The following is a 24,638-nucleotide window of genomic DNA, read 5'->3' on the forward strand; positions in this document are numbered from 1 at the left end:
CAGGCCGGGCCAGTTTTTCCATCCTTATTCCACATTATCTGGGGAGACAGTGCCTTTGTGGCCACCTCACTCTCCTCATTATGTGAATAATCACTCGCTTCATGGATGTGGTGATCCACCAGCAGGACCTGCCTCTGGCTGGAAGCATTTGCGGGGATAAGGCACCTGCCCAAAAGGTTAGCACTTATCTGGGTACCTGGGTATTGTGGGATCAGGAGCAACACTGCCGAGGTCATGTCTAGATTTCTATCTTGGCCATGGTAACGGCAAGGGTTGACTCAGTCCCCTACCCCCAGGCACCTTGTGGCACCCTGGTATCTGCTCTGCCCTTAACCAAAGGCTTAAGGGTCTCCTCTAGTTTCAGTGCCAAATCATCCAGCCCCACAGCCATCTCGGACACCTCCACAGGGATCTCGGACACCCTCCAGCACTCCAGATGGATTTAAAAGCCTCTGCTTGGGCATCACCAGAAGTCACTGCCACCCAAGTCGTTCTCCTCCCACACCTTTGCCTGTAGGAAGAGCCCTGGGCAGGCTCTGCAAAGCAGGAGCACCCCCTCACCCACCTCCCAGGAGCTCTGTCATTGGTACCACAGCTGCCATCTCCAGAGAGCAGAGAGCCCCGCTCAGTTCTTGCACAGAGCCCAGGCTGCACGGGCAACCCTGTGCTCCTGACACGCAGCCACGCTTTCTGCATTCACTCCATCCCCTTTTTTAAGCATCTTGGGTTTGTTTGCTTTTTTAAAGATACTGTGACCTTGGCATGGGGACGGACAAACATCAACTGCCAGAAAAAAGCATGTTCTGAAAAGCTACAAGAGCACAACCACAGCCCCATCACAGCTTGCAAGCAAGATCCCCATGCGGAGAGGGAGAGAAAAGCAACATTTGGGGGCTCACAGAAAGCACTACAGCTCCTTGCTCAGGCCAAGGGACGACACTTCCACGCGCTCCTCCAGTTCTTACCTGGCTCTTCCCGCGCCGCCGGTAATTCCTCCTTACGAGGTTCTTGTAATTCTCATTCTTCTTGGTCAGGTAATAATAGAGGACACAGTCAGCCACCGTCTGCAATGACATGGGCAAGTCAGGGAACAGAAGGCCCTGTCCTCTTGCGCTGTTGGGGCACAGACTTCCAGGAGCAGCATTCAGAACTGGCCATCACCAGGTCTCCTGCTGATCCTGAAGTCCTGCAGCCCAACAGCTTCCTTTCACCTCCCTCCCAAAGGCCTCCTGAGCTGGAAGAGTGGGGTCATGTACTCTGTCCTAGCAAAAAGGCTGAGTTCTTCCAAGGGACAGACCAGGGTGGTCCCTGCAGGTGTGAGGAGACAGAGAGGGGGTGCTGAGCAGAGAGCACCCCGTGTTGGAAACAAAGCAGGGGAAGGGCTGACCCCAGATGACTGTGGCAACCAGAGGCAGAAGAAGGAGCTGCCTGTCACCCTCTGTTGAGGTTACACGAGGCACAACCTGCCACACGACTGTCAGCTGGTGTTACTTCCACCCATTAAGCTCGCTGGCTCGAGCGCCCACGACTTTCTCGTGGACAGATTGAGATCCCAGCATTCAGGAGCTGCCATCCCAGCTCCAACTCCACTGGTTTGCTCCACAAGCACCATCACAGATTGGACATGTTAGGAAAACAAGGAGCCATAGCCAGGACATATCCTGCTCCTTAACAGCACAGAGCGTGCCAGCATGCTGGGAAAAAGCCTTTGCTGAACTGGGGGACACCTGAATACTGGTCTTGGGCTACACCTTCACGTACAGGATCAGCAGCTACAAGAACAGACATAATCCCACAGACCCACCACGCCACAAGTGCTCAGGAGCGGGGGCAGCTGCGTGCGCCCGGGGGTGCCCGCGGGCTGTGCTCGCCCCATCCCTCTGCAAGGAGTGGAACCATTTGCAAAAACAGATTGCAACTTTTAAAGTGTTAATTGGATCTCTTTCTAAACTAGCTCTGATTATACACACACACGCGAACACAAAAACTTACAGTCATCTGTTCCAAGGGCTAAGATCACTATTTTTTTATAATGCAATTTAAAAATCTATTAATTCATTACATTGAGCCATACTTTGCATCTCTCTCCAACAGGATAATGGATGTGTTCTGTATCATAATTACAGCCTGATTTACAAACGAGTACAAATAAAATTAGAAGATATTTTTACAGCTTGGAACACAGACTGGATTGTGAACATCATCCAAGTCCCACCGCTTTCGGCTTTACCAAATGGGAAAGGCTGAAGAGCCCAGAATCTTACAGCAACAGCAGCAGCATGAGGTGGCTGCTGGCCTTTGCTTCCTTGTTACTTTGGACAGGAAGGTCAAGGTCTTATAAATTATTTCCCCAGCCTGAGTCATGCAGAAGCAGAGAACAATTTAAGGTAGAAAGGACCCCTGAAGGCCACTGTCTAAAGGGCAGAGGGGTTCCCCCACAGTGAGTGGACACTTCACGGGTGACACCCTGTATGAGAAGGGCAGAGGATGCAACCAACTACAGGAACCAGAGAAGCAGCAAATGTTTCCTGCTGAGGAGAGAATCTGGGTGATGGATATCACTCCCTTTCCAGGCTGGGTCTGTCCAGGATTTGCCCATATGGCCTGTCCCTCAGAAGGTACCTGGCCTTGCTTAGAACAGGACCAGAGATTCGCTCTTTATCAGAGCTCTTTCTCAAACCTTTCTTCATCAGCCCAATTAACAGTAAAAAGAAAAAGAAAATTCCAAGCAGCACAACACAGAGGTCTGGGAAAGGTCCTACGAGTAAACTCTTCCTAAACACCAAGGGGAGGTGCATGTGTTTATAGGACACCCACTCAAACTGTTGGATGAAATGGGACTCAGCCCACCCTCAAGATCTCCCTGAGCTAAGAAACCCCTTCACTTAGTGCTGGGCAGCCGAGCGCCCACCCCCTGTGTGACAGCCTGGCTGGTGCAAAATGCCTCCGGGAGATGCTGGAAAGCAGCTCCTCAGGCAGATCACGGGGTGGGCTGAGACACCCACGCGCCAGGCTGGCTGCGTTCACACCTCTCGGCTCCGAGCTCCCTGTCTCTCCGCAGCTGACTCAGTCCCTCGTCCCTGCAGGAAGCCGGGAGGCGTCTGGACCGTGCCCGGGGCTCGGAGCCACCACCACCCACAGGTGCCCAGCAACTGCTGGCAGCTCCTGCACCATGAGACAAGTGATGGGGGAGAGGTAGCATGATTCAGGTTAAAGCCAGGCAGGGAGGCTTAGCTTACCTTCCTGTCCAGAAAGGATGCGATCAGGCCGAAGTTCTTCGGATGCTGCATGAACCTGCGGAGCGAGAGGGAGAGGATTAGTCTGGGTGCTGGCTCCAACCCTCTCACAGCTGGGTTGCTGTGCCCTGCACGCCCGGAGCAGCGAGGCCAGCTCCCTGAGGGACTTCAGGGTTTGAGAAAATACTTGTCTGCTGCTCAGCTTCCCAGAAAGACAGGAACTTTAAATTTAGCCCAGTGGAGCTGGGCTGGTTGTGCGAATGTTCATCGTGGGAGGGGGGGGCCAGCAGTGCCTGGACAGCTGATCATCACCCTGCTCGATCCCACAGACACCCGAGCCCATACCAACAGCAGGACGGGCACAGAGGGCAGCAGTACACTTGGCCAAGGCCTCAGGATTTGGCAAGGAAAGGGAGAGGAATTGCCATCACACTCCACAATCACGTCCGTGTGTGGCCCTGCCACCGAGCAGGACCCCGAGCCCCACTGGGCTGTTGGGAGCAGCTGCAAAGGGCAGGAAGGGAAACCCAAACCCTGGGAGGAAGCACAGAGCTGCCACATTGCTGAGTTGCTCAAGAGATCCCCGGTGGCACAGTGGCTCCAAGGAACACTGCCTCGTGCCCAGCAAGTGGAGGAGCTGTCAGCAGGCTCATCTGTGGCTCCGGCAGCCTAGGATTCAACTTGGCCCGCTCAGGGGAAGCTGACCCTGGGCAGAGAGATGGCTCTTCCAACAAATCAGGTCAGCAAGCCCTTGGCACGAGGTGGTTCCGCTGGCAGCAGAGTTACCTGGTGCATCGCCAAAGCAAGGTGAGCCTGGTGAGCAGTGATTTTGTGCCAGGGCTGGAGCACAGCACTGGCCCCAGAGGAGAGGCCACCAGCACAGGGTTTGCCCCTGGGAGCTGAGTGGCCACGTTCAGCTTGTGTGCCTCTGCCAGCTCCCAGGAGCTGACGGCTCTGTGCCCTGGGGAAGTGGATCAGAGGCAAAAGGTGGGAGAGCTGTGGTGTGGGCGTAACATGGGTGGTATGTGGTGAGCACCTTGGTGTCTCCAGCCCTGCCAGTGATTCCCTTGGGGCAGCTGGCTGAGCTCTCTCCTACCTTTGCTGCTCTGTCCCAGTGCCAAACTCAGAGTCAGGGCACTAAACTGAACTCACTGAGGGCCTGACCAACTCCAGCCATGGCAGCAGGATGTGGGTGCTGTCACCCACATGCTGATGCCCTTCTTACGCAGGACTCTCTATGTTTTGGGTAGCACTGCAGTGAGAACATTGTCACCATAAGTGGTCACCAGAGCAAAAAAGAAACTAGAAATGCTAGAGAGGAAAAAAAAAAAAGGAAAAAACCAAAGCAGCCAGGCTGCTCAGACAACGTGCCTGGGATCAGGGCATGGAGCCCTGTCAGGGGCAATGCAGGTGACAATCCACTCTTCTTCCCGGGGCAGGCCCTGTCCTCATGATGAGAGATGGATGCTGCATTGTCACAGTGCCCAGCACGACAGGGCTCTGATGCCTGAGCAGAACCCTGCTCCTTCACCAGCAAGCCACAGCTTCCCTGGGAGTAGGCCAGAAATGGACTCTCAACAGAGACCTGATATTCTGCCCAGAAGCAAATCAAATCAGACTCTTCCTTGTGGTTATGCTCTGACAGCTAAAACAGTTCAGACCTGGCGTTTGTTGGCCTTGCAGTGCCTGGCTGTTTACTCCAAGAGCCGCTGCCAACAGGGCTAAACAAAAGGTTGCACCAGGTTTTCCTGGTCTCAGGAGGAGGCCAGCTCCAGGTCACAATCATGGATGACACAACTCAGGTTCACCTTAAAAACCCAGGTTAGAAGCTGCAGCACAGCAGGCAGCTCGGCTACCTGCACGCCAGGGTTGGGGAGAGCCAGGGCAGGACTCCCTGCACCCTCCTTACAGCTCCTGAGTACCAATTTCTCAAAATGAGCTTTGTGAGAGCCCTGAAACCCTGCTGTATTTATGCCTGAAGCTCTATATCACCCACAGTGATGACACAGAAACCACCGTGCACAGCAGGATGCACACACTGGGTGTGGATTCTTCCAGGCCCATTAGCCAGGCACAGCCCTGCCATTAAAGACCAAGTAATTAGCCTTTGCGTCATTTGTGGCAAGCCTTGCTGTTTGGAGTGGCACATTTTAAGGCTAATTAGCAACGAGGATTCTCCTCTACCAAAGGCTTGGAGCTGGGTTTGCTTGTTTTGTTCTTTTTCGGTCCATCTTGGCAATTAATTATTTCAGCTGCAAGCAGGAGTTGTCACAAGCAGGGACAGGAGGAGGGATCCTGGACACAGAGAAGCTTCCAGCTTGGCTGGCTGTGTGCCTGCTGGTAATCCATGGAGCCATCCCACGACAGTCTGGAGGCCAGACTCAGTAGTGCTGCTGCAAGGAACAAGGTGGCCCTGGCACACCCACATACCTCCATGTCCCTCATGTCCACAGCAGGGAGCCCCAGCAGAGCTCATCCCACTGGAAGCTGAAATCCAGCTCTGTTTTTAGAGACAAACATGGCACACTGGGGGCACAAAGGATGCTCCAGTCCTCCATGCAAACACAGCTGGCACAGGGCTGTGGGATACAGGGGAGTCTGGATGTGAGGCTGAGCTGGGGACCCCCATCTTGGCTGACAGCACAGAGGTTCCCAGGGAAGGGAACAGTTATCGTCCAACTGATCTCAGCTGGTAGAGCAAAGCTGTTCCCAAGCACTGCTTGCAAACAGTAGAAAGCACCACAGCCAGAGTCTGCACGTGTCTGATGTGGGAATGCATCCATGGAAACAGCAGCCGGTGGTAAATCCTGCAGACAGCAGGACGGAGCGCTGAGGGACGGGCACCAGCTGGAAGCTGCAGCCTGAAGGGGTCCACACAGGGGGGTTGGACGTTGACAGCCACCAGAATTCCCCTGGACACACAGTGCCCAAAGGACAGCATGTAAATACAGAAAGGTAATGTGTATGGAGTGTTTGGTTTCACTGGTGTTATCCTTGAACTGGCTGATACAACAGGGAACGCAAAAGCAGAAAAACTTCCCATTCTCACCCTGTCGCAAGCAGCAGCTTCCCACAGCTCAGCACATGGGCGAGAACAGCCCAACCATACAGCAAGGCCTGAGATTTCTGTGCAGGTCCATCACCCTGTGCTGTTCAAGGTAACACAGGGACTGTAGCTGTGTCCCTGGGGGGCAAGATAAGCCCCTGGGAAATTCATGCCTTAGTTTGCTGGGGCCCCAGCCGAAGCCCTGCATGGATCCTGTCTGCGTTCCCTAAAGGCCGCACTGAGAGAGATGTGTGGGCTGCACTCACTTTTCCCGGAAGGTCTCCTTCTCCTGTTCACTCCACATGTTCATCACCTGCCGGTCCTTGTAGACCTTCATGGGGTCATCCATGAGGCCGTTCATGTTGATGAATTTAATGCGCTGCTGGTCAGCATCGTAGAGCATGGGCGGGATGACAGCGAGCTGGCGCATCTGCTTCTCCAGGTTCTTTGGGGAAAGCAGAGAGAACAGTTGGTCAGCACCACGGGCCCGCGGGGACTGCACGGGACAGATGTTCGAGAGGAAAAGGACAGGAGCAGGAACAGGAGAATTCAAAAGCAAGCACTAGACAGCTTTATTGCTGGAGTAATTGTAAATTAAAGACTGAAAGAGGCTATCGCTGTCAGTCGGGAAACAATTATTCTTTCATTTTGGAATAAAAGGCTTTAAAATTCCGTGTGGAAATGTCTGATTTAAGCAAAACAGCTCCTGACCATGATGAGAGACAAGTCAAGCAGTGGCACAGGGAATGCAGACCCTTTCCCAGCCATTCAAACCCATGGCCACATGGAGGCTCAGCCCCCCACCCAAACTGCAAAGGAAGTGGGCCAGCTCTGCAAAGCTTCCTGAAAGGGTGGGCAGAGGGAGACATCATGTTTCCCTTCCACAGGAAACCTAAATTGTTCCAGGAGGTTTCAATTGTCACTGTAACGGGGCTGTCATTCCTTTTTTTTCCTCTTACTGCAACACCCTGGGACATAATCTGATCCATCCTATGGAACACAAAGTTCATCCAGAGCCCCAGCTGCACACCAGGACAGGACAGACTGGGCACACTGGTTTCCTTAAGTACTTGCAATTAGACAGGCCATTGTGATGTCTCATTTGTGCCATCCTCTGCCTGAATGCAGGGACTGTCCCTTCAGCTGAGCTGCTGGTGGTCCCCTGGCACAGGTTCACCCTGCAAGGATGAAGGGATGCTCTGGCCATCCTCTTTCATTTGCACTGTCACCCTGAGTCCTCCCTGTCACCTGGAATGGCATTGCTTAGACAAACCTCAACCCTTGACCCACGAAGGCCAGGCCTCGAGAGTGCTGTTTGTTTTAATTTACAGGCAGATGCTGGTTCCTGGGAGAACAGTAATGTCCAATCCTTCCAACAAGCTGCCGACCCCTGCCTGCCCAGGACCGCTCTGCCTCCCCGCTGCGCATGATCAGACCCCACCTCCTCCTCCTAAAGCACAGCTCACTACGCAGACACAGACATTTCAACACATTTGATCACCTTCCTCACCCCTCACTAAAACACCTCCTGTTTAGCAACCGGCTGCTCCAGATGCCTGGGGGTGTCACCTCACGGTGGGAGGTCAGAGACAGCTCTCGGCCAGAGCATTGATCCAGACAACCACAGGCTGCCCACGGCAACAGGAGAAGCCCCTGTGCAGAGCAGAGAGGCAGCTGGCAGGAGCACTGCCTACAGCTGAGGGCACAGCATCTCTCCCCTTGCCTGGCAGGGTCTCGGGGTGCTGAGCACTGGCGATACACCCCACCAGGCAGCATCCAGACCCCTCTCTTCTCCAGCAACATGCTGGGGCAGAGAGCTGGCGCTGCTGCCAGCAATGCTCCCTGGCTCTCACCTCCCTGCTCCTTCCAACCCTGTGAAAGAGCTGGAAGCTCTTAAGGTCTCCTCTGAGACAAGTGAAGCTGTGATTTGGGGCTCAGCGTGTGGCTATGGGGGTGGAGTTCAGCAGCACACTGCCGTAGGTTGGAGGTGATCAGCTAACGTTCCCCTTGGCCACGACCTCTGCAGAGCTGTGAAATTTCCCTCTGCTTCCAAGATCCAAGTCCCCCAGGTTGTCTTAACTAGCTAAGAGCAAACTGCCCGGGATCCCGGACAGGGATCGAGCCGTGGTGCGCAGGCAGCAAACATCCCAGCTATGGCTGCTCTCCCCTCCCAAACATGATCCATTCACTGCAGTTTGCCTCTGTGCCAAGAGAGTGGAACCCTTGTGAAACCAGATCCAAACGAAGCCGAGGTCACGGGGATGTTTCAAGATGAATGGAGCACTCCCAGAAGATGTGGGCCAACTGGCTCACGTACAAACCATTCATTCCATAGGATTCCCCTGTGTCAAGCCACACAGCCCATTCAAAACAAAATGAAACAGAAAAACCCCTCCACCCGGCAGTCTGGGCGCCGGCTCCCTTCCCTTCCCACCTCTGCTTCCAGTATAAACCACAGCCAGGAGGTGTTTGTGGGGTGCTACCCAGGACAAGCAGCACACTGGGATTTCCCTAAGAGACAGCCAAATGCCAATAAACCCGACCCACTGGCCACCAGCTCCACGTTTTGCTCCTGCAGAACACTGCACAGCTCCATTACATCTCTCACGTTGATTGGAAAGACGCTGCTAGATATTAAATGAACACCTAACTTTGGACCCTGTCCAGAAAGTGTGTTAGGCATCATGGTAACCTCCCCAACCTCAGTGTGGCCTAGATTTTGCACTGAATTTCACCATGGGACCTGGCAGCACTCTCTAGGTTTCCTTGGAGAAGACATAGGGGTGAAGAGGACAAGAAAAGATAAGCCGGTCTCACCTCTTGTTCTGAGAGCCCGTCGATGATTTCTGACACCTCGTGCTCGCTGCGTGCGGCTGACATGGAGAGCCCGCCGCTGCCCCTCTGTCCTACCCTGCTGGGAAAGGGCAGCGACACACTCAGGAACTGATGCTCCATTTCATAAGCAGCAAACCACATTCAAGACAACTTTGACCTCCATAATAGCCATATCCCAACACTCCACCCAGGCCACCCCATCCCACGCTGCGGGAACGGCGCCCGCATTTAGGGCTCACAGTAGAGAGACTCAAACCACCTTCCTTACCTGTGCCAGCTTCCTGGATTGCTAGAACACAAGCACATTTTACACCCAACCACACTCTCCCCTGTATTTTCTCTTGTTCATCCCACCACGGCAATGGCACAAAGGTGTCAGTGTTAGTACCGAGCCATTGGCACTGTGCCACCACATCTGGTTTGAAAACGCTACGGGAAATTTTAAATCAAACCCACCCATCTTCCCCCAACTTCCAGTATCAGCCACACATCCCAAGGAATCACAACTTTTCTTATTAAGCAGGTAAAAAATTAAATAATTTCTCAGTACCATTTCTCCCTCTCCATTTAAGATAAAATAAAGCCATCAATTAGGAAGTTTGGACCCATCCGGTTGTTAGTGGGGCACAAGGATGGGATGCTGGCAGTCGGTTTGGATTCTGCACACATCAGGTGTCCCTGGGCAAGATCCCAGGGCTGAAATGGGAAGGACAGGGAGTTTTCAGCAAAAAGGGTGGAGATCATGAAATTTTGTCTCCTCCTGGCAAGAAACAACATGACCTCAATTGCACTTCCAATGAGGAGAGGAAAATGGACAGGGGCTGGGAGAGACAGGGGACATCCCTTTTAGTGACGTTCTGCTCCCTTCATATCATTTGCAGTCATTTCAATAGCCTCTGCAGATGTTTCTTCTCCCTGCCCATGCTCCCATCAAAGCATGTGCATGTATTAAGTCATCAACATGACCAAATGCATCTGCAACTCTCACACAACTGAATTTGGGCCCAACAGCAAGGCAGGAATTAGTGCTGTCCTGGCCAGGTGGCCAGCACAAGGGAGTTGCCCCTGGCTTGGACATGGTCATCTGGGAGATCAGCAGCAGAGGTGAGACAGGCAGTCACATTCCTGACATTTTTCCTTCTTTTGGCTCTGTGCTGAGCCACCCTGGGGAAGAAGCAGCAAGGCTGTCTGTCTGTTGGCTTCTGCTTTCGACCAGAGAGGGAGAAAAGGGACCGATAATCATCCCCAGCCCACTCCTCCCGCAAGCAAATCCCACACCCATTCCCAAAGAAAAAAGAAAGGCTGTCTGATACCAGCTCAGCCCCTTCCTACCGCTTCTCCTCTAACCTCTGCATGCGCTCTTGCAGTTCCCGCTGCTTCCGGATCTCCGGGAATTGCTTCTCATAGTATTCCCGCACTTTGCTCTCTTTGGCACGGCGCCGGGGGTTATTTTCGATGCGCTCCACTTTTTTTTCCCAGGCCTCCATCAGCTGGTCATAGCGCTGGCAAAACTTCTGTTCCTGAAAGGGCAGAGGGAGAGAGGGATCTCAGAGAAGTGCCTGGGAAGGGCAGCTCCTCCAGGCCTGGCCCTTGATGGCTGCTCAGGCTGAGAATGAGTCATGTTGCTTAAAGAAATACAGTTTATTAGGGCATGGACGTGCTCCAGGGTATGGGACCAACCCAAGGGTGAATTCTCAAAACAGGCCATCAGTTACCCTCAGGCTCTTCCCTTCCAGACCCAGCATCTTTAGTGGAACCAGGGTCTCATCCAGTGTGACTTTGCCCACGCCCCACACCTTGTGCCTGAGCCTCCTCCGGAGCATTAGGTGCTTGATTCAGCAACCAAAGCCCCTGTGCTGGGGAGTGATCCCTGACCCAGGAGAGAGCAGTGCCTGCCTGAGTCCATTGAGCCAAAAGGGACTGAAACCTGGCCTTGGGAGGAGGCTCAGGGGGCAGGAGAGCAGGTCTCCACCATGTGAATACAGTGTGAAGGGCAGTAATTTTGGAGCTGCCAGCAAACCATGCTGGGCAGAGTCTCGTCATGGTGCCCACAGCTGGGCACTTCTTCACACACACACCACGGAGCTCGTGGCTCTGTGTTGGCAATGCCAATGGGACTTAGGCCATGGGGCAGCTCCATGCACGGGCCTGGCTCCCCAAAATCAAGAGGCAGGCACCCAGCCCCTGTCCAAGGCCACACATTGTGCTAGCCTGGCCACAGAGTGATGTCCCGCAGCTCCTACACTACCCTAGAAACCAAAAGTATTTTTCCAGCTGATGCTCCTCCTTTTTGGTCCAGGAACAGGACGAGCACATCCCCACTGACATCAACCCCAGGCTCCAACAAAACCTGGCACTGCAAGGGGTTTCCACACCATATCCCCCTCGGTGACATCCTCATGGCTCATCCACCCAGTCACCCACCAGGTCCAGCACTGCACTTCTGCCAGGTATTTATGGGACCAGCCTGGTAACTTTGAAATAAGATTTGCAACACAAATAAGCCTCCTCCCACCCTCCACCCCCGAATCACTCCTCCCTCTTCCGGACACACTCTTGCTGAAGGAGAACACCCACGGACCTGGACAGGTGAGGTCTGTACAGGGGAGACACCCGTCTGGTCCCTGACAGCTGCTGCGCTGGAAGCAGTGATGCTGCCCAGCCTCATGTGAGAGCAGCTGGGTGACCAGAGGGGATTTAAGGTTTCATTTTGAATCAGACAAATGCCTTCCAAGCCCCAATTCAGGAAGTGAAAGCAGATGTCGCTCCAACGGCAAACCCCGGGTCGCTCCTAACCTTGACACCGCTTTCCAGAATGGGCAGCTCGGCACTGCACTGGCACCGCAGCGGGGACGTGGGGAGCCTGGATTTCAGAGAAATAAACTCATCTCTCGCCACCACTGCCCCACAACCGGAAGGAAGTCTGAGGCTGCAAGATTTCCCTGCTGCACTCTGTTCTTGCCCCGCTTGCTCCAAGAAAAATTGGGGGAGGTAAAAAACACCCCCAAACCGATGGAAACACCTGATTCCAGGTCAGGAGGCAGCTGGGTTACCCCCAAGCTGGGTCAGCCGTGCTGTGGGCACTGAGCATCAGCAGCTCCACAGCCCATTGCTGGTGTCAAGCACCCGCAGCCAGCGTCACGCTGATCATGGCACGTGGGTTTGGTCCAGCCATCCTGGACCTGGCACTAATTCAAGCACAGCAACACGTCTTTGATCTCTGTGGCCTTTTGGAGGTACCTCAACAATAATGTGAGGCAGACAAAGCACCTCCAGCCCCGGAGCTGAGCCAGATTAACACTTCCCCTGAAAATAAATCAATTCCCTTTGCAGGCCTGGAGACAGAGACTGTCCTATCCCGCCGCATGGATGCACAGGAGATGCTTGGGTTTCATCAGGAGCTAAAGGAAGCAGCCAAAAGATGAAAGCGAGGAATGAGAACAAAAATTAAAATGCCCTAAAAGCCAACACGGGGAATCTCGTGCTGCGGGTGAGGAGCTACAGGTAACACCAACAGCCCGCGGCAGCTCGGAGGAATCACAGCTGCTGCGCTGTCACCCCTCCCAAAGCGATGCCATCAGCCCCCTGAAAATGAGAGCTCCCACCCTGCCAGCAAATCTGCTACATCCTCCTGCTTTCAGAGCATCGCATTTGGGAAGAGGCTAAAAATACCCTGCAAAGTTTATGAAGCCTCAGCACCGGGAGGCAGCCGGTGCCTGGTGCTGTGTGCCAGCCTGCGGCACGGCCGGGGGAGAGCCCAGCACGAGGGCTTGGTCTGCTGAGAAGCCTTGAGGCTTTGAAGGGTTTGTCGTCCCCAGTGGGAATGAGCCAGTGCTGGGTCCTGCAGAGCCACCTGGCATGGCCCTGGCTGCTTCACAGCCCGTGAGGTGGCTCTTCTTCCTCCTTTTCCTCCACTCCTTGGAAGAGCTCAACAAAAGCTTTATCCAGAGTTCCTGTTTTAAGGAACTGGCATTTGCAGATGGAAAAAGCAGCATCCACGTCACACTGCTGTATCCCTCAGCAGCTCACACCCTGGCAGCAGGGCAGCAGTACCAGAGCTCTCCCCTCACAGCTCAGCCCTCCTGAGCATGGCTTTGTAATGGACCATCTGAGCATTTCCTTGACGCCCCTTCCCATCACAGAGCTGAGAGATCCTTCCTGCCACGCAAACTTCAAACCCCTCTGCACAGGGCTGGGATGCTGCATCCCCATCCAGCGCTTTTTGCTCCAGCTGGGACACGCACTCCCTGCCATCTCTTGCATCCTTCAAAAGAGAAGATTTCAGGCACCTTACAGCACTGTGAACTCCCCAGATCTTCACAGCTCCATCACCAGGAGAAGCTCCCGGTCGGAACAGAAGCATTTATTCCTTCTCCAAGCATCCTCTGGGCAGCCCTAAGCAAGCAAGTCCATTCCTCAGCAACCATCTGTGCTGGCTTTTAGCATCGGCGCTTCCTCTGCTCCCCTTCCCGGCTGGACTCGCCAGCCCATCAGCCTCTCAATCACACCAGTAAGTGATAGCGAGCCAAATCGGACCTGACATGCGTATCTAAAAATGGATGAATAGTAACGCCGCCGTAGCAGCTGAAGGCAGTTTGTGGGCTGTGCCAAGCCCGAGCCCTCCCGCAGCCCACGCTCCCGCAGCTCCAGGGAACAGAGCAGCTCTTTGGAGGGGAGGAGAAGAGTGAAGGTGACAGGAGGAACCAGTCCAATTCCTATGCGAGCCCCATGGTTTTGTTCCCTTGGCTGATGGAGATAAACCTCTCACACCCAGAACAACTCCCTTCACCGTTCCCTCTCTGCAAGATCACCCTGATGGCAATTAAATGTCTTCTGCTGTGTTGACCTCAGTGGAGGCAGGAGGAAGCCCTGCAGATCCCCTGGGATGGGGCTGTGAGGGCTGGACCCTGCAGGGACCGAGCTCTGACCCTGCTCCAGCCGGCCCCAGGCAGTGACAATACCCCAGAAAGTAAAAGAGCCAGAAAGAAATGCTGGCACGTAGATGGGCTTTGCTAAAAATAGGGTCTGCTACAAAATAGGCAGAAAAATAGCTAAGCATACCCATTTTGCAAACAGAATCAGCAAATGTATTCACTTTGCAAATTCAGCAACCGTATGTTGCCTATTTTGTAGAATAGGCAAAATGCTTCCCTAAACTGAAAAATCCCCTTTCAAGGACACTGAATAAACCGGCTGGCAGAAATTCACCTATTTTGCATGACAGGCGACTTTACTGCAAGTCGTATTTTAGGAACTGTGCTCTTGCAGCCTAATTAAGCCTTTTCCCCCAGCTCCTTGATATCCACCCAGAGCAACTCACTCTAGGTTTAGCACAGTAACTGGCTGTTTCCACCAGAAAGCAGCTCCGGGGCACTTCCCTCTTGATTCCAATAAAACCACACGATGCTTTGCAATCCCTGTTTTGAAGAAGGTAATATCAATCCCCTTCCCACCACGGAGAAGTCCTCAGCTGTGCCAGGAAAGGTGCCCTGAGTAGTACCCAACTGCCACACCACATCCTCCTGAAGGTTTAAGCCCTGTAACCCCTTGCTAGAGACCTGGAAGAAGTTTTATAATGGAAAAGTCTAAATGAACATGTATTTGGACACAAATGGGAGGCACAATCATTCCTATGGAGTACAGTAACTGTGGCTTTTGGAAGACTGCTACAAAATGAGGAAAAAGAAAAGCATGGGAAAGAAAAGGAACATGCCTTTATTCACCATAAATAAGAAAATAATGCGATTACTGGCTCAGAAACGTCTGCCTTGAAAGCTACTTTTAAAGCCAGAGCCTTCAAACCACTTCCCAGGCTTGTTATTTTGAATTTTTCCAACAATTCTTCCCACTTGGAGCACTTCTGTCCAAAACCAGCCTCAAAGGCATTGAGAAAACCTGCACCACTGGCAATACAAAACACAGGCACCGGCACTTGAGCCTGTCCCAGAACAGAGACACCGAGTCAGGAGATGGTGTTTCCATCTCCCACGTGAAGCCCTGCATCACAAGCTGAATCACCCATCACCAAAAGCCACCCCAAAATCCACCTTCCTGGTGAGGGCTGTTGGCTATTGTGGCATTTCCCCTTCCGTGCTAGTTTTGCTTCCCAACTCCTGCCAGCAACGACCACTGTCAGCACCAAAAACGTATAAATTCTGTGAAACCCACTTGAACTTTCTCCTCTGTTTACTGGGGACTTGCAACAAATGCCTCTGAAGCCTCATAATCGCCCCCACTTTGCCCCTTACCCAACCAAGACCCATTTCCTTAAAGGACACCGAAACTCTTTCGCAGGCAAAGCTGCCTAGAAACAAACTGGCGCAGAGCTTGGATTTTGTTTTAAACCACAAATTCCTAGAACAATGCTCTGTGGTCAGCTGGAAGGAGTCAGAGCAGCCTCCAGACCGTTTATCGGAAGCAGAGTCAGCTTGTTTCACACCTCTCTTAGGGTTCAATTACTCACAAAATAAGACATTTATGCTGTGAATAGGCTTTCTGAGATCAATGATGGGCTCCGCTGTGATTAAGCCAACCCCAGTGTTTGCTCGGCGGGGGGCACTTGCGGAGGGAGGTGCTGCCTGCAGCAGGATCAGGGACCTCTACTTCACATCCATGTTATTTTAAGCAGAAGAGATTCCACAGCAATGCAACAGGCAAAGTACCGAGTACCAGCACCTCTCTGCTGGAAATCATCCTTTTCTCTCTCACATAATAAATTACACGGCTTTATATGTATAAAATAAGGTCTAAGGGAATCACTCACCCACTGTTTGCGCGCATGATTTCTCCTCTTAAAGTACAAAATTAACTTTTTCCGCATTGCCTGGTTTCTGTAAAGAGAGAAAAAAAGATGAGATCTGATTAACCAGGAGGCTAAAATACACAGCCTGGCTTTCCCCCCCTCCTAAAGCAGTTTGCAACACAGTTTCCACCTTAACTTGGAATTGCATCAACTTCAGAGCAGCAAATGCTGTTATCTGGGAACTCACACCAGCTTAGAGAAGGACAAATAAACCCTCCGACATAGGGAACCTCGCCCACATCTGTTGACAGACCCAGGACTAAGGTTCAGAACTGAATTCATGAACTCCCAATTCTGTGAATCTTGCCTGTATGCTCAGCATCGCACACGGGCAGACACTCAGCTCTGCATCTACCAATGGGTCAGGCTGTTTCTTCATTATTTTTTCATGCTGATCTCCTAAACCCCAGTGGGTTCCCAAGAGTTGGGGGGCTCAGGCCAAGCTCTGCATGGCAGGAGGTGGTCCCCTCCCCGAGCACCCCAGTGTCTAGGGCCAGCAGCGATGGGGCTGTCGGCACACGCATGCTCCAAGGGGTTGTTCAGCCTGGGCTCCGAGGTGAAGCAGGGCTTGCAGCACTTATCTCCTGACCTCTTGCTTCCTTGGAGCCGTGCCCAACAAAGCTGCAAACAGCCAGCCACGAGAGCTCAGCCACTTGCAGAATTAGGACCTCAAGGGAGAAACCAGCCACCGCAAGCCCAGTGTCTGCCCAGACACCGCCCTGCTTTCTTCTTCTTTCTAAAGGCAGCATGAAATAACTGCTCAAATGGAAATGGCACCAGAGGTGAAGGGAGCTGGAAAGGCCCAGAGCTGAGCTCCTGCGGTTGTTTCTGTTACTAATATTCACAGCAATAAAATCTCTTGGTAAAAGGTACAGATCAGGGGCAAAGGAGTTTCCTTAAGTCTTCTATCCCGATTAAAGGCAGAGCTGCAGTGTGTAATTACTGATCAGGAGCTTAGCAGCCTCATGTAGGCATGTTCTGTGGGATTTAGCCGAATAAAGAGGCACCCTTGCTGCTTCCTCATTCCCCTCCTGCCTGGCTAGTGCAAAGGGAAAAAACACCCTCCTCTCCCTATAAATCCCTCAGCCTAATCAGCAGCCAACAGGACTGTTTGGGAAGGGGCAGAGGGTTCAGCTCACTCAGGGAGAGGAAGTGGGGGCAGTCCTGGCTAAATTTAGGGATGGAGAACATCGCAGAAAGCATCAACATTTTTCCTTTTTTTTAACTCTCTTCTGGCTACACCACTGAACCGTGCAGTGGTACACCAGGGAATGGCAACGATCCCACAGCAAGCGCTGTCCTGGGAACCACAGGTCCTTCCAGCCCACTGCTGAGAATGCACCTCTGCCCTGACAGTATGCCAGGGGATCCCATCCCACCAGTGTATGAGCAGCCTTGGGTGAGGGGGCCTTCAGCCAGGACCACCTCAGAAATCAAGCACAGCTCCTGGAGGAAAGGCAGCAGGATTTAGGACAGGGATAACCCCTTCTCCAGCACAGCACAGTCACATTCAGCTTTGTGGCCTCTTTTTAGTTTATCAAGGAGAAACCTCATCAGGCTTGATTCTTCAGGTAAGGAAGGAACACAGAGTCCTTGACCACTGCCTTAGGTGCACCACATCTTCATTCCCTTTGCCTCTGCCTTCAACCCTTTGATGCAAAAACAGACCTTGATTTCCAAGGCAGCACTAGCAAGCAGTGCTCATACCAATGGAAAACACCAGCTACCAGCAGGGAACAAGCTCCCATGTCCCCAGCTAGAGCCACACCACCCCAAATCCCTGTGCATTCCCGATTCCAGGCAGCACCCACATCAGCAGAAGGCACAGCCGAGTGATGGAGCTGGAGGCTCCTGCAGATCTGACCTGTGGATCCACAAACAGTTTTCTGAGTGAGGGCTTGAGTAGCAAGCTACATCCTTTGATACTGTTTCAGGAATCAAAGTGGCACTGATAACTGGGGGAGGAAAAAACAAATAAACTCACGCATGGGGCACTTTCTGCCTTTGCTCTTGTTTGACATGTTTTTACGAGAGACCTGCTGCTGTTCATAGTGGGCTTCACTATGAAGCCCAAAGGCCATCCTGTTAGACATATTTATAACTATTATTAGTTAGACACATTTATAACTATTGCTGCTGCCAAAGGCTTTTCCCTCTGGATCACACACCTATTCTGCCTGTGAGGGGCATCCATGGAGGAGCCTCAAAGGGGGTCACAGGTGACTGGCTGAGCTACACCTCACTGCTCATCTTGGTGCAAACAGCATCCACTGGCCTTTAGAGGTGAGGGAAACTGAGGCACAGAGCTGCAGTAACATCTGCCCACCTGTGCAGGGAGAGAGGCTTGAGAAACGAGGAGGAGGATAATGCCAGACACACAGGTAAGGTCCGTGCAGCACCATCCAGCACCCGTTTGTCAGCCCCAGCTCCTCACACACTCCTGTGTCCCTTCCTGTTGCACACAAAGAGCTTTTGTCACCAGCCCCAGCGCCGTGTGGTGCCACAGCAGGCGGCAAACCCTGCAGAGACCCCGTCGGACAGATTTCCTTCCACGGCTTCAGCTTTGAGTGAACAAGCTCCGACGGGTCACTGTGCCCAACAGACACATTCTGGTTATTTGTTTGTTTATTCCAATTCTAACAGAGGCTCTAACACAGAGAAATCACTGGGGTGACAAGCATGCATGGGGATGGTTCCCAACAAGGGGTCATGGATTGTCCCTTAGGGCCAGCCCAGCTACATCAACCTCTGCTCTCCCTACGTCAGCCTGGGTGACATCCAAGAACAATGTGGGGCTTTGACACGCTGCTGCTGGATCTGCTGCTCAAGTTCTCAAAAAAAAAAAGGAGCATAAATGAAGGAAATTAGCAGCTCTAACGCAGCTGATGGGTTGCCTTGAGTTGTGCATCATGGCTGACCTTGAAAGTGCTAATACAGTCAAAGGCTTAATGGCTCTGCAGCTGCAAAAATCAGGAATGCCTTGAAAGCCAGTGTATGTTTACCACCACCCAGGCTGAGGTAATCAAAGAGTGAAAGGATTAAAACAACAACAAACCCCCTCATGCCCTGAATGTTTTTGCCACTTTATCTTTTTTTTTGTTTTGTTTTGTTTTGTTTTTGCATAAGGTCAACCTTTCAAAGGTTAATACAATCTCGGTAAATATAAATAGGCTTCACAGTTTATCTTGCTACATGTACTGCTGTTACTTAGAAACCGTTTGCAGGGAGGTTAATTCGGGCCACATGTCTCCAAAGCACACGCTGTGCTCCCTGGGCAAATCACTGAGCCGAGCACAACCGCTGCAGCTCAGGCGGGGAAGGTGAGGGCTGTCTGCTGGGAGTCGGGCACGGATACAACCCCTGTGGAGCAGCACATGGCAAAGGTCGCTGGTGCGAGGTGCCAACCCTCCTCCATCCTCCTCCTCCTCCCCAGCCCGTGGTTTTCTGGGGCACAAGAAAAGCGTCACGGATGGAGACCTGAACTGCAGAGGTGAAGAAATCAGGCAGCTCCCAGGCAGGAGGAATGGAGGCTCCTTACATAAAGCAACAGTGACTCTTGTGGGCAGTTTTAAGTATTGCTGGGCTGGCACGTCACACCACGCAGGGTGGGGAGAACACGCGAGCTCCCTGCCCTGTCCTCAGTGGTGTCCCTAAGGACAAGGGCAGGCCGGGAAAGACACAGAGCCTGCCCAGCTTCTGGCGAGCTGGTATTTGGGGCCTGCCAGATGGCACATCCCCATCCTTGTGGTCAACGATTCATCTAACGGATGGTGCCCATCTGCATTCCTGACTTCCCTGTGGCTGTGGGCTCCCTGGTGTACCCATGGGGAAGGACCTTGCTTCTGGAGGGCCCCTCAGCCTCACACAGCATCCCCCAGCACCGGCTGCCATCTCCCACTCGCCTGCTTCAGTGCAGCCCCAGTCTAACGCTTCCCTCTGACACCCGCTCTCCTCAAGGGTTAGGACACAACATGCAGTTACCTTCTCTGTGACAAAAGCTATTCCAGACCTTTGGTCACCAGACAAGCTTTTCCTGCAACTTCTCTGCTCCTCCGCAGGGAGCAGGAGACAAGTCAGTGTGGGTCACACACCACAGCCTTCTCCAGAGAGACACTGACCATGTGAGCTCCTGCAGACACCAGGCACAGAGTTGCCTCCATCCAGCCCAGAAAACAGGATTCACACACTGTCTATAATTTTGGGTGTGATTCTGCAAGAGGTTTTTATCCTTGTATAACTCATCCTCACCTCCCAGCCTCACTGCCGTGACAGGTGAGCCCACACCGGAGCAGGATCCTTGGAGCCAGCCTCCAAACCGCTGAGAGAAACCCATCTCCCTCCCCGAGCAAAGCAAAGTGAGCCCTGTGGGAGCAGCCCCTTCCACCTTCATTGGCTTGGCCCAAGGTTGCTTTTGTTTAATGGCTTTCACAATGGGGCCAGTTAAGGAGAGAACCTGTAACTCTGACTTTTGAGTTACTTGGCTCAGATCCACACGAATGACTTGGACACGATCCTTCCGGAGGCTGCGATACTGAAAGGATGTGCGTGCACACATGCGTGTCGGTGCCGGTGTGTACCCACGTGTGGACACTGCCAAAAGCCCTGGGATAAGGCTCCCAAAGGATACAAAGAGCCGATGCACTGCGGCACACCTGGCTGAGCCTGCCGAGACCTTCAGCCGGTGCAAGACGAGATGAAAGGAAGTTTGATATTTGAGCAAAACTTATCAGGGGTATTTAATTACACAGGAACGTCTTTCATCAAACAGCCAAGGCAAACAAAGCAGGGACCAAGCTGCAAAGAGGGATGGGAAGGAGGCAGCGAGCAGCTGGCAACGCCACTGCACAGCGAGACGGATCGTGCAGGCAAGGGTAGGAAACGGAGGGAGCTCCTGGCAACTCCAGCCAAACAAAGCACAGGGAGATGGGAGATCTGCAAATGAGGGGACCCGAGCAGCACAGCAAGAACACTCTGAGGTGAAACCAGCCAAGAGGCAACGGAGACCAAAACAGTTCTGTCCTCCCCCCTGGTGAGGCCGCTCCTGTTCATCGCTGGTGCCAGGATCCGCAGCCGCAGCTCAGGGCAGTCAGTGATTCCCTGCAGCCACAGCACGCCCTGCAGCGAGGGCAGGGAGCAGGTCACCCTGTTCACGGGTCACTGCACGCATTCCCTCGCTCGCTCTGAAGTGGCTGGAGCACAGAGCTCCAGCTGCTAACACACTGTAACCTACTAACCCCATGGCAGGGCACGCTCCTGGAAAGCCAGCTGTTTGGAGCAGTCCCTTCCACTATTCAGCAATGTTTTCTGGGGAAGAAAAGGGAATCAGATCTTTAGTTAATTTACCCCAGAGCCCTTGAGCACTGGGATGGGCTAAGCTCCCAGCACTATTGTGCCTCTGAGAGGAAAGTGGAAGAGGTTCATAACTCTGGATGTACAGTCAGGTAGGCTGTTTGTGCCCAGTAACAACGCTCAAGAGAAAGCAGCTATTCTGAAGCCATTCCCAGGCTCTCAAATCATGTCCTCTGCAGCTCCAAACTGCACTCAGCATTGGAGGTCCAAACCCAGCACTGTAACTCATGAAGCAGGTGATGCTGTCAATTCACTGGTTCACACACTGAGGCCAGCGAGATGCTCCAAGGAGGAGATGCCTTGGCAAACACAGGCACCTTGTTATCAGAGCTTGCACTGGCCAGACCCCCAGCACTGCCTGCCCTGTCCCTGTGCCATCTACTTGTGAAGGTGCTCAAGTGACCCCTTGGGCAGCAGCTACACCCACAACCCCAGTTCCTAACACCAGATGGGAAATTCCTGCCCATCCCCTTTAGCACCTATGAGCTCAGGACCAAAATGAGACAAATGCAAGTGCAGAAGCACTTCTGCCCATCAGTCAGGCACCCATCCTACACCTCTGTCTTCTCCTGAAGCCCAGGTTGACACTGAAAGTCCATATGTTGCAAGATAGTCCCCCCAAAACCAGTACTGGCTTTTCACTAGCAGGAGGAAGAAGCAGAAGGCTGCAGTGTGTGTCTCCATCATTTAGTAATTCATCACCAGGTAATGCTGCTGCCTTGGTGCATGCCAATAGAGAATAAAAGAGATGAGAAACCTTGAATGGGATGAGCGGGGAGCTGCTAGGTGAATTTCTAATGAGGAAAATGTCTACAAGCACTAATAAAAAGACCTGAAAGAGAATGCATTAGTAATGACAGGGTTTGAAAGAACATTTGTGTTACATGTCAGGCTTCAACTATGAATTTAGAGGCAATCCAGTGCTACTAAATCCCCTAAACAGCAAGTAATGAAAAGATGTTAAATTTCCCAATGTGACAAGTGATTTTGAAAGCCACAGTAGTGAGACTTTCAGAAGAAAGCTGTTCTGCTCTTTTGAGGGGGGGGGGGCTTTGGAAAATAAAAAGATATTCAGAAGCCTCGAAACCTCTCTTAAAATCCTGACTTCAGATTTTGATCCTGCTGAGGCAAAGTTCCCCCCCTCTCCCTGAGAAGCTCTCAGCTGCAGACAGCAATCCAAATGTGCAAATATTAACCGTACACTGAGCTCTGCTGCCACTGGATCCAGACACATGAGAAAACCCAAATCACACCAAGCTCTCAATCTGTTTTAACTTTACACTCAGACCCTGGTTCTCCAACACCTCTCCAAGCATCTCAAGGGGATGCAGCCTGGTTTCACCCTGACATTCCTGAATTTCCATGTAACAGCAAGGAGAAGCTCTCGAAGGGAAGGTTGAAAGCAAACCCTGTGAACAGCACCTTGCACACGCTTATCCCGGGCCCTTCACTTTTCCTTTTTGTGTGCTTTTTCAAGGCTCAGAAGCTCACGTTTTGCTTTCAAATACAAATCTCACAGAAGATGATTGCAAATGACTGCTTTGGGAAGGGGGGGAGGAGAGTCCTACCAGGCTGTTTTTCATGGCTGACCGAGCAGGAATCTCCCGCCGTAGAGACGAAGGCCCCCTTGGAGACTATCTCTCCAAACAGACAGCAGGTAATTGATCCTGCTCATGTGAACAACATCTTGTCATTTTTCAAACACTTGGAGGAAAGAAGGTTAATATCTTTAGAGTCAGGAGTCTGGGGAATACGTAAAGACACTACTGTGGCAGGGTGGGAAGGGCATCTCTCATCCTTGTACGTCCATCTGGCAAAGCACTGAAATAACAGACCTTGTCCAGATGCACTGGTGCTTCACTGGTGCACCACTAAGTGCCTTCTGCATTTGTAGTATTTCATCAAAATGTAAAAAAGGGGTCTTTGTAACCTCCTCAACTGATGCAGAATTACTCAAGTGGTCTCCAGTTGTGTTCAAGGCTGTGACTCATCTTGAAGGAACTTGTTGGTCTGTTGTAAAGCCAAAAAAATTTTCACCTTGAAAAACAGCCAGGGCCAAGCCAGCTACAGGGGAAAAAATCACCCCATCCCTAGAAAATGAGGGCACTAAGCACCGTCTTGCTGTCTTCTTTCCTGATGAGAGAGCGGCAGAGCCCTTCCCTCCGACAGAGCAGGTATTTCAAACAGAAAGGACACAGTGCCATCAAAGGTAGGTCAAGTCTTTGGAACAAACCACTCAAGGGTGCCTTGGATCCTGTGGCAGATGTAGCATACAAAATTAACCATGTTTGCTCGAAGCCTGCACTCACAGGTGAACCGAAGGGACCGCGCAGACGGGTAACAGAGCACAGCCAGGCAGCTAAATAGGACATAAAAGCTTTTGAAGCTGCAAACACTGGAATGAACTGGGGCATGAAATTAATTTTAACTGTACTGAATAGGAGACAGGCCATAAAACTCCATGAAAATAAGAGACCGGTAACATTTTAGTAAGAGTAGAAATTCTGCCGGTAACTCCCCAGTCAGCTCTATTAGCATACGTGACTCATCCCAACTGAAAAGCAAAGCAAACAAGAAGGGAGAATTAAATGAGTGTTGCAAGGCAGAGAGTATGGCTGTGGAGAAATCGAGGAATCCTGGCTTTGTGATATTCAAATGCCTTCCCACTGACATTTGCAAACATTCAACTGAGAAAAAAAAAAATCCACACCAGGAAACATTTAAAAAAAAAAAAAAACAAACCCAAACCCAATCTATAAAAGGTATTTGTGATAGTTAACAGCCTGGCCATCTTGTGCCCAGGTATGAGGCTCCAAAACCACCCTCACGTGGCAGCGCTTTCCATTTAGCACAACACAGCCAGGATGCAGTGAGGGTTTGTGGACAGAATCAAACCCCAGATGATTCTCCAGCAATCTGCAAAAAGGCTTTCTCATCGTGGCTAAATCTGCATAGGGTGAAGCTGTTTAGAAGAATCTGCATCCAATTACACCTTGGCAAAATATAACCTGTGCTGTCCTGGCAGCTGTCCTGCTGCTCTAAATGCATCCGGCTGGTGTCTCCCAGCGCCCTGAGGATTTACTCCATCTCCTATGGAAACAGCCACCTCCAGGCTATGGAGCAGAAGCTGCTCTTCCGAAGCAGAAAGGCATAAACATATTAAGAACAAGGAAAAGACAAAAAATAACTTCAAATGCATCCCATGGAGAAGTTATATGTATGTGAACATCCAAGCATGACTTGGTCAAAACAGGGAAGTTTAGTATCTTTTCCTCTTGGTCAAAGGACCCTGAATCATTTGCTTGGAAGAATCACTGAAATCTTGATTTCCTATCTGCCCCCCAAGCATCCAAATGTGCTTTTATGTGCA

The 24,638-nt window shown here is 52.0% G+C and overlaps 1 protein-coding gene across 9 annotated transcripts in view; it reads right to left on the reverse strand.

The window, feature by feature from the left end:
- The window catches only part of NCOR2 (nuclear receptor corepressor 2), a 234,915-nt gene that overhangs the window by 72,538 nt on the left and 137,739 nt on the right, over window positions 1-24,638 (reverse strand). For 4 of the 9 annotated variants that reach the window (XM_050318213.1, XM_050318212.1, XM_050318206.1 and 1 more), the window contains exons 9-14: window positions 15,881-15,947; window positions 10,450-10,637; window positions 9,100-9,196; window positions 6,549-6,727; window positions 3,240-3,294; window positions 966-1,064 (exon numbers count right to left, since the gene is read on the reverse strand). In XM_050318213.1, the coding sequence (XP_050174170.1) occupies window positions 966-1,064; window positions 3,240-3,294; window positions 6,549-6,727; window positions 9,100-9,196; window positions 10,450-10,637; window positions 15,881-15,947 (685 nt within the window). The remainder of the gene's footprint in view (window positions 1-965; window positions 1,065-3,239; window positions 3,295-6,548; window positions 6,728-9,099; window positions 9,197-10,449; window positions 10,638-15,880; window positions 15,948-24,638) is intronic. The other 5 variants (XM_050318211.1, XM_050318216.1, XM_050318210.1 and 2 more) reach the window with 3 other exon arrangements.

The sequence above is a fragment of the Myiozetetes cayanensis genome, unplaced genomic scaffold (assembly GCF_022539395.1).
Source record: "Myiozetetes cayanensis isolate MyiCay16 unplaced genomic scaffold, myiCay2020 scf21, whole genome shotgun sequence".
In the NCBI taxonomy this organism is placed as follows: domain Eukaryota; kingdom Metazoa; phylum Chordata; class Aves; order Passeriformes; family Tyrannidae; genus Myiozetetes; species Myiozetetes cayanensis.